We start from the raw sequence: 10,149 nt of genomic DNA on the forward strand, positions 1-10,149 counted from the left end.
AGATTGCTGCTGGAGGTGGTTCAAGCACCTACTCTGAACACCTTCAAGAGACATTTGGATGTTTATCTTGCTGGGATCCTATGATCCCTGCTGACTTCGTGCCCCTGGAGCAGGGGGCTGGACTCGATCTTCCGAGGTCCCTTCCAGCCCTAATGTCTATGAATCTGTGAATGAGCTACCATGCAGTAATAATAAGCTACTGCGCAGTCAGTGTCCTCAAAAAGCTGTTCAGGCACACTGCTGTAGTAACTCCGGTTACTGCACAGTCATTTAGTACTTGCATCCTGTTACTACTGCACAGTAGCTCATTGCTGCTGTACACTAGTTCATTACTACTGCACAGTGTCTTGTGTAGACTCAGCCGCTGCGCATGTCTACATGTGCGTTAATAAACTTTTCCTAATGCGCAATATGAGGTACTAAATAAATGTGCATTAGGCTATGGTAATGCAAAGTAGCATAACTTCCCGCTTTTTATGTGACGCTTAATGCATAGTAGCCTATTCTGCTGCGCATCAGTGTATTAGCACTTTTTTATGTGCCGCTTTAATGAGCAGTAGAATAGACTACTGCGCATTAAAGTGCACATGTAGACACACCCAGTAAATACTATTATAGCCAAAATGAAAATCATAAATTAAAACTTTAAATTGTTTTGACTTAAAATCCATTTTTGACATTTCTTGTATCCGGACACTTCATTTTATACTTTTGTAAACACAAATACACTTTAAAGCTGTTAAAAAAAGGTTTACGCAACTCTCATGTAAGTGAAGAATCTAAACCCCTTCAAATTTCAAGAATGGTATGATTTATATTTATATGCCTAGATTGGTATATATGCCTTAATTTTTTTAAACTTAATCAAATCCAAATAAAAGGGGCTTTTCCCACTCCCACCTTTTATTGGTGGCTGAAGTCTTTTTATGAGGTCTTAGTCAAAGGTAATGATAAACTATTCTGAAAAAAAAAAATTCACATAGAGTTGCACTTTTTATTTAAGACAAGTTAAACAAAAGCCTTGAATCTAAATCCTGGTCTAAACCTTACTGGAACTAACAACTGCTTGAAGCACCTTTGCCCAAAGGCTTTTTATTATACTTTATCTTAAGACTGTTACTTCTTATGAAGTACAGTATATCTTAACAGGCAAAAAACAATTCAATAATTAGGAACAAGGACTTATTTATACTTATGAAGTTCTCTCCTCCCACCAACAGTTTACTGAAAGATTAAAAAGTTAATGCCAAAATGAGCAATGCATTTTTTTCACTTGATAAAGAGCAATTCTTTTAGCATTCATAAACATTTAATTAAATTAAACCCTTCTCACATTGTTTTAGTATAAAAACATGTATACTATTTCAGTAGCTTCCTAAATGAGAATTAACTCCACTTTACCAGGCGATCTGCAAGTAGCCTAGGCCAGGGGCGCTTAACCTCCAGCCCGCGGGCCAAACCCAGTCCACAGAGCTTTGGAATACAGCCTATGGGTCAGGAAATTTAGCAGTGGGAAGCAGTGGCAGTTAATATTTTCATCCCTCCCTGCTGCCAAAATCCTAAGCTCCACATAGCTGGGCCACACCACTCCCCAAGCAGGGCCTGATTGGGGCTCAGCCAGACCCCCTACTCTCCCTACAGCCAATGGAGCCAGGCCATGTCCCTTTCTCCCCACAAGGCCGGGCCATGCCCCTTCCCTCTTCGCAGCTGGTTAGGGGCCAGCCCACACCCCCTTCTCTCCCTGCTATCACAGGGATGGGACAGTCCCTCTTCCTTCCACCTGGCCAGGTTGAGGCTGGGCCTCATCCCCTTTCTCCCATGAGGCCAGGATACACCCTCTCTCCCTGTGAAGCTGGTTAGGCTGTGGCCTGCTTCTCCTAGTCATCATGGGGCTGGGTCAAACCCCTTCCTTCCAGCCAGGCTGGGGCTGGGCTATGCCCCTGCCCTCACCCCCACCCGGGCTGGATTGGGGCCAGGCGAAGCCTCTTCCCCTACACAGCTGGATTGAGGCCAGGCCCCCTGCCCCCATCTTCATGGGCATACGATTGAAACATCCAGCCTGTGGAGGGACTGAACTGGACCCTGCCCATCCAATCTGCTGGACAACAAGGTTTGGCACCACTGGTCCAGAGAGTTTTACTATGATACTATGTTGTGGATGACATTAATACTGAGACTGAAGAAGGACATTTAGAATATTCTCAGCTAAAGTTTTACTTCTGTTATTTTGTCTTCTCCAGCTCTGCTCATTTATTGACTCTGATACCTCGGACTATGCACCATTTTTATAATTTTTTTTTAATATCTACTTCTGTTCACAGTTGAACTATGGGGAGCTGTCCAGAAGTGACAAGAGCTGAAGAATTACAGCAGGAAGTTTGGGAACCAGAGCCTTAAGTTAGAGTGAGTAACAATATGGCAGTGAGCTGCAGACATAGTAGAGGATAGCCAATTGCTGGCAAGCAGCTCACCTGTTAAGTAACCAGGACAAATACATGGTTTATATACACTTGCCTCAGCTGCCAGAAAGCAATCATCACCTCCAACATGCTCAAGCACACACACAGCCATATGCATCTGGAGGTTCCACTTGGAAGCTGCTCTAGAACTAATATTTTGTCAGCAAAACATTTTAGGCTGGGCCTTAGTAAAGAATCCATGGTGCCCTTCAGTTCATATTATAATGTTGCATAAGGAATAGGACAGGAGTGTAGGTTGTAGCTGTGTTGGTCTAAGGACATATGCAGATGAGGTTCTTTGGGTAAATCTGCTATCTTTTATTAGACCAACTCAAATAGTTGGAAAAATTCTTCTTTGCGAGCTTTCGGATATAAATACCCTTTGTCAGGCTGAGGAAGCATCTGCAGTTGGTATCTGCTCTTCCTGGATGCATGCGTGCATACCAGCTTCTGGATTCTTTACTAGTCCGTCCATCCAGGAAGAGTATGCTAATATCAAAATTATAACAATAACAAAGCTGCTGGAGCACTTCTAGAGCTAAATTAAAGGCCTCTACTCGGTTACCTCCTCGACTAATGTGGAGCTTGGAGCAAAAAGCATTCCAAAGCCTTCTGACAGGCCTGGTAACAAATAAAAGGAGCAACTCAGGAGAAGGGTGAGATTTCTACAGGGAACCAGATTCTCTGCTTGAAGGGAGGGACTGTGCTGGTAAACTTACATCTGATACACATTCCTTATCCCACCATCAAAAACATCTACCCTACTGGATATTCTTTTCCCCAGGTACGCACTCCTAGACAGACAATAGGAAGTAAAAGATAATGGGAAAAAAAAACAAGCGAATAGAAACAGTCTTGCCAGAAAAGATGCAGGCATGTGAAAAACATCATATCTTTCATTAGCAGGCTATGGGCTTACACATTTACACCGATGCAAACAAGAAGCAAAGAGATGCCAAAACCATAAATCAGTTTAAGTGCTTCAAATTCAAAAGCAAGTTATCCCTAGAAAACTCTTTAGTAGAAATACAATGGTGTAAGTTATACCAGTAGTGTAGTGGGTAGGTGGTTGTCTGTCTCCATCCTGGGGGAGGCATCTGCTGTGGACCTATCTGGCTATTTAGATGCTTCCCTGAACACCTAGTGTCTATCACAAACAGCTACTTCTGGACAGATCTATCTGTCTGCTTGGGATCCCAGTATAATTTACCACGGTACACAAAACATGTAAATTACAGCTATTGTAATTATGTCATATGTCCAGACCGAGTTTTATAGAGCCTGATCAACATAGCTGACACTCAGCTCTTGTCTGCACACTAAGAAGGTAAATCATTTTAAGATCACTTTTAAATTCACACTATTCGTTAACTGAAGCCTGTGTACAGAAATTTACACCAAAAACATCTCCAGTTATACTGAAATAACTAATAATGTGAAGTCACAGTTAGCTATTTTAATTTCAGTTGCCAGGTAGACAAGACTGAATTCTCCTCACTACTACCTACAATTCTCAGGCAGGTGCATTTTTTAGCTGAACAGGAATGAGATTTCCCATTGTGTAAAAATTCAAGTTTTCCAAAATTGTGCCTCAGTAGAAAACAGGCCTTTTGAGATTTACAGTGAAACAGGAGAGACACCTTACATCCTCAAGAAGCTAATAAGCTTGTAGTTAAGGCATTCTCACCTGGGATCTGGAAATCCCATTTCAGGTGCCGCCACTTACAGATGTCAAAATCCCCAGGTGAGTGCTCTAACCACGAGGCTACTGGCCATTTTGGTTAGGCAGCCACTCTCCTTCTCATTTAATTCCATCAGAAGCATTAGAAACCTTTCTAACACATTTCATCTCAATGACATTTCCACAAAACACTGCAATTTCAACAAAAAGATTCCTATTAGACCTAGATATTGGCTCCTTCCCAGAAGTTCCCCAGTTGCTGCTTTTGGAGGGCTGTTCCCCTCCTATCGCACACATTCACAAGATCATCTCACATTTGGTGAACAATAAATGTAAATAAGATTTTAAGATGCGTTTAAAGTAGTGATTTTCAACAAGGGTGCTGTGGCACCCTGAGATACTATGACAGTCTTTGAAGGGTGCGTTGGGATAGAGGAGACAAGATAAGCTCAGGTTCCAATGAGAAACATGTAGGCTGTTCCCTTGCAGCTCCTTCTCCCCCAAGTCACTGCAGTGCAGGCTTTTCCCTGCCAACCACTCCTTCTTGGCTCCTCTCTTCAAGAAGATAAGCACTATAATAAATAAACTAGTGTTTTAAACACACAGAAGTTGTAAAGGGGTGCCTCCAGAATCCAGAAAGGTGGCGAACCACTGGCTTAAGGGTTTTACTGAGAAAAGTGACTATAAAAACTGAAAACCTTATTCAACCCTTCCATTCCAGGTGTGCCAGTTTAGACTCTAGGTCTATGCCCAGACAAGCAGGGGCGTGCAGTTGGTGGTGCCACAAACCACATGTTGGGAACATTAAAATGTGCCTTGAGCTGCAAATTTATCTTCAAATTTTGGTAGCAAAAAAAAAAATCCTGGTAGGAAAAAAAAAGCACCAGGAAAAAACACAGTGTGGCACACACTATGGGAGCAAACATGCAACAGCAAACTTGGAGGCATGGTCCTCCAGGGAGATGCTCTGGCTGCCAGCCTGACCATCTCCACTCCTGCAGTTGTGTCCTTGCTCCTCCAGCAAGCCGAGAGCCAGCAGGAGCTGGGAAAGGGCAGTTTGTCCAAAGCAGAATAATTTCTCCCTCAAAAAGTACATGCACAGAGGTGTGCACTGTGACAAAATTAGAGATGTAAAATTTCTGGAAATTTTGAAGCCACGGGGGAAAAGAAAGGTTTTTTCCCCCCATTTTTTCCTGGAAAAAAATGGAAATTTGGGGAAAAATTGAAATATATGAAATACTTATTTTCTTAGCAGCCTTTACAGATCTAAATTCACTTTGCTACTTTAGGAACATAAAATGTGTTCAGTATAACTTGGTTTGCTCATAGAATTATCATGTTTGGTGTATTTATTACATTTAAAAGTATATTTTATGCAGACAATAATTACAAATTTACTAATTGAATTTACTTTAAAATATTTTTAATGTGTGTTACAAATGGAGCTACAAGCTGCTGAACTCTAAGGAACCTAGCATCTCTTCATTTTTGCCAGTTTGAGAAGCAGGCAAAAATTAAAGTTGAAAATAGAAGAAACCATCAACATAACAGTAAACAAAAAAAAGTTATTATGTATTCTGGACTTAAGTCTTCCCCACAGTGTTAAGCAGGTACAGAAAGTACTCATTTTTAGAAAAAGAACTGAGAAAAAGGGGAATAAAACCGAAGACTCATTGAATACAAATTTTGCTACACAAAACTTTGTCTAATCAGTCTCATTTTCTGAGCTATCACTATCAGCAGTTTCTGCTTCTTCTGATCCTTCATTTTTAGCATCTTCATGGACTTCTGAAAGTTTGTCTGGATTGAGAAAAGCTTTTCTACTCTTTCACATGTTAGTTTATTTCTTGATTTGGTGTGAGTATTTCCAAACATAGACTGGTTTCTTTCACATGCTGCAGAAGATGTAGGAATCTGTAGCAAGAGAGAAACAAGAGGAGTCAGAAGCTGTGTCCTGCAAAGGCCTTGCCACCATGTTGCAGGAAGAATATGCTTGGCACTAGTCCCAGACTGCATTCCTGAAACAAATACCTGAAGATGTTCTGTATTCTGCAACACTTGAAAGTACCTTTCCAACATCAAGTCCTAAGTGTGTTGCTTGTTTTGTAATCCAGTCAGACGCAGTAGCAGTGTTATCATCACTAACATTTCTGCCTTTGAATCTTGGATCCAAGAGATTTGCAGCAGTATGAATTGATTGGCAACAAATTCTTCACATCTGTTAATGAAGTCTTTAATTTTTCTTTCTTCTGCACTTGTAAACGGAGATACACTTACATTCTCAAAAACAGTTGATTTTATCTGGGCCATTTCATAAAGAATGCCTGACAAAAGTGCACTGTCTGATTCAGATGCAGTGATTGGTGAAGAAATTTGCTTTATAATCTTCACAGAGTTCTGCAGCTGAACCCAGAAGACATCCTCATCAAGTACAGTGTTCCTTACACTTCTGGGTACTTTATGATCCTCAATTATTACTGTTTCTTGAAGAGCTTCTTTGTTTTTTAGTAAACTTTCAAATGAGATCACTACTCCACCCCATCTAGTTTTACTACAGTTTGAGTGTTACTATTTTATTCTTTGCATTCTTTTCTTCCCGCTTCTTCTTAAAGGCTGCAGCTACAATGAGTAGCTTTTACACCTTTTATAACTTTTTTTGCTCTTCTATAGATCTTCTGCAGAGTGTCCAACTTCATGATATCATTATGAAGCAAGTTTAGCCCATGGGATGCACATCCTATTGTAGTAATATGTGAATATTTATCCATTATGATCTCTCAAGCTGCTTTCATGTTACTTGCATTTTCAGTCAGCAAAGCAAATACTTTACCACTCCCAATCTTCTGTAGGACTTCACATATTTTACTACTGATTTACTCTGCAATATGCCTGTTCTCTCCTGTTTCAATGCTTCTGTAACAAACTGGTCTGTTATTACAAAGTTTATGATTCCTTCTCCCCACACATTTGTCCATCCATCCATAAATACTGCAAGACACCGTGCTTCATTGATTTTTCCTCGCACAGACTGCATTACACATTCATACTGTGACTCTAAGAGGCTTGCTCAAAGAACGTCTGCTGGGAAACAGGATGATGGCCTTAGTAATTTAAAAGCTTTCTGCCAGTATGCATTTTCAGTTATTGACAACGGCATCCCAGAAGAATGCGTTGTTCTTGGTCAATTTTTTCCTGATCTTCAGGTGTCATCCTGTATACAAATGAAGCTATTGAGAGTCTTTTGTATACCATTGGTTGCAATATTTGGTTACTTGAGGATGTTGATTGGACAACCCTTTGTGATGCTGATGTTATAGAAGAAGCAGCAGCAGTAGGAGGACTTCTAGATTGACAATGTTGGAAAGTGCTACTTGCACTTTCATCATCATGATCCAACTCCTCCTCACTTAACATGAAGGATTTTTTAATGTCTATAGGACACTTCTAACATACAAGGATGTGTTTGGTCATCTTTGTAGCATTTGGAAATGCATATTTCTTTTGACAGTATTTGCAAGTCACATTTTTTTTCCTCTCAGAATAACTTGCAGTGTGGAAATGCTTCCATATGCTAGAAGTTGGTTGCACCATTTTGCCAAGGGAGAAAAAAGAAAAATGTAATTTAGTGGCTAGCTTGCATATATAAACACTAAGCTATAACATGTACAAATTTAGTGATGGATGGATGAAGAGGCCTCCTTAGAGTTAACTGTGAACAACTTCCCTGCCCTGCAGGCTTCACCTCACTGCTAAGGTTGGCCGATTTGTCACAGAATATCAGATTAGTAGGAATTCAATTATGAATTACATAGGTTATGAAAAATATACTAATGCAGCTAAAATATAGTTTAATATAGTGAATTCAGAGAAATTTAAACTCTTACCTTTCAATAAAGAAGTATACTTTGTTTCCACTCCTTTGTGTTGCTTCTGTACTTCTCAAGGTCACAGGGCCAGGAGGAGGCAGGCTCTGTTCAACTCCAAAACCTTTAGACTTGCTCTGTCTCCTCTCCTGAGGCTCTTGAGCAAGCAGGACATTAAGTTTCTTGTTTCTAATTTATACAGGAACGAATAGATGCTGCTGCCAGTGTCCATACCCAGTCCTTTGAGGCCTAGTCAGGAGGACAGGAGCAGATCTACCAACCTCTAGATCAAAAGTCAACAATAGAGGAAGTCCACAAGGAAGGAAGGCACTGAATCCTTCTTCTTTCTCTTGTGAAAATGGTAGTGCCCCCTGGGGGCAGAAATGCACCTTGCTCTTGCATCTGAGAGTTGTACTGTACTGCTTGTCCTTGGAGTACAGAAACTGTAATGATCTGATACTGTAGATAGTCTTACATAAAAGTCTTCCTATTAAATAGTTATTAGAAAACATTTTGGGGGAGTAAGAGGTAGCAACATATGAACACCTCGTCTTAAACATGTTATTCATCATTCTAAAAGAAAATATTTCATAAGAGGTTTTTTTAATTTTTCCAAAAATTTTCAATTTTTTGGGAAAAAACAAAAACATCATTGGAACAAAACTGGAATTTTTCTGTTTTTTTCCCCCCCCTTGGGCCTTCACATCTCTAGGCAAAAACTATTTTGCCACTGCAAGCGCACACCCCTGCACATCTGGACATGACCTAGGGATGCTGACAGATTGGGGGGGAGAGGGGGGGAACAACAAACAAAACCAGTGCTTTACTGGAAGAGGAACTGCATCAGTCTGACCTTGCTCCCCAATGTTTGTAGAGTTTTGTGTGCTTCAGTGGAGCTTTTCGGCACTTTTATCTAATAGTTGATTGAATCTGGTTTGATTCACAAAACACATGTATAATCCTATTGTGGCATTTTAGTTAGTTTTCAGAATAGAGTTACATTTATATGATTACTACTTTACGACAATTTGCTTAGTATTTTACTAGTAAGAGCCTAAACACTCTTAAAAAGTTTGCTGTAGTGAAAAATAAAGTCATTCATGCTCTGGTTTCAGAAATGGGTGGGCTGAGTGGTGTTTCTTTCAAATCTACCAAAGGAAATACTAAATTCTTGTAGACATTTACAGACATTAAAAAGAAAACTGCCTGTTTTGCTTCCCAAGAGCCTTTTATCCTTTAGAAACTTAAAGAAGAGATGAAGCAAAGCTTAAGTGACCTCTAGGTAGCTGATTATGGAGGGATTTTTATACAACAAGGATAAAGGGTAGATGCAATAAATTTTACTGTTTTTTTTTTTCTGTTGAAGCATACCTGGAGCATGCACTGAGATACCACTCCTTCTGGAATCTCAGGGAAACGTTGCCGGAGGTCTTGGAGTACCTGCATATCGAGTTGCTGACTGCCCTGCGCCATGCCAGACTGATGATGTTCTGGATTCTCAAGAAATGGAAGTCAACAGGCCTTCCAGTGATTATGATCTTCTGATGCTTCAGGCATTTTCTGCAATACAAAAAAAAATAGTAATCACATCATTAATATTTAATGTACAGTTCATCTAAGATAAAGGAAAAGCTCTTTTTCTCTTGCCCCAACTAACATTAATATATGATTTACCAATTTCTATAATTAAAATGAGATGGGCCTGGTCTAAATGAAAGTTGAGAGAAAGGACTTTATTACTGAGAAGTGATGGGAAACCATAATAAGATGTAAATTACGCAGAGGGAAATGCAATAGGGCAGTCTGCAAAGCACCTTCAGAGCTTACATACAAATACTAGGGGGAAGGAGATATAGGAAGATCTACTGTAAAGAGACATGACAACTTAATTAACATTACTTGGTCGAATATCATGATTGGAGTATCAACACTGAAGGGCATACCTTTTTCTGTCTATGCCATCTATACCAGGGGTGCAATGATGCATGAGGAGATAAGCAAAGTGTGAGAATACAGATAAGCAGATAAGCCAGGCTCACATTTGTCCCTACCTGGAGAACCTCCAACCCCTTCTGCCCAGCCCCTGTGTAAGGAGGTAAGCAGCATAATATAAATTAGTTTTTGAAATTGGGTGTCGTTCAATTCA

At 40.1% G+C, this 10,149-nt stretch overlaps 1 protein-coding gene across 3 annotated transcripts in view; it reads right to left on the reverse strand.

The window, feature by feature from the left end:
- TAB3 (TGF-beta activated kinase 1/MAP3K7 binding protein 3) overlaps positions 1-9,587 on the reverse strand; it is a 44,790-nt gene extending 35,203 nt beyond the window's left edge. For all 3 annotated transcript variants that reach the window (XM_019524898.1, XM_019524897.1, XM_019524896.1), the window contains exon 1: positions 9,375-9,587. In XM_019524898.1, coding sequence (XP_019380443.1) covers positions 9,375-9,476 — 102 coding nt within the window. In that variant the 5' untranslated portion in view covers positions 9,477-9,587. The remainder of the gene's footprint in view (positions 1-9,374) is intronic.
- Between the last annotated feature and the right edge of the window lie 562 nt (positions 9,588-10,149).

This window comes from Gavialis gangeticus, unplaced genomic scaffold, assembly GCF_001723915.1.
Source record: "Gavialis gangeticus isolate Ggan-Ray unplaced genomic scaffold, GavGan_comp1, whole genome shotgun sequence".
Lineage (NCBI taxonomy): Eukaryota > Metazoa > Chordata > Crocodylia > Gavialidae > Gavialis > Gavialis gangeticus.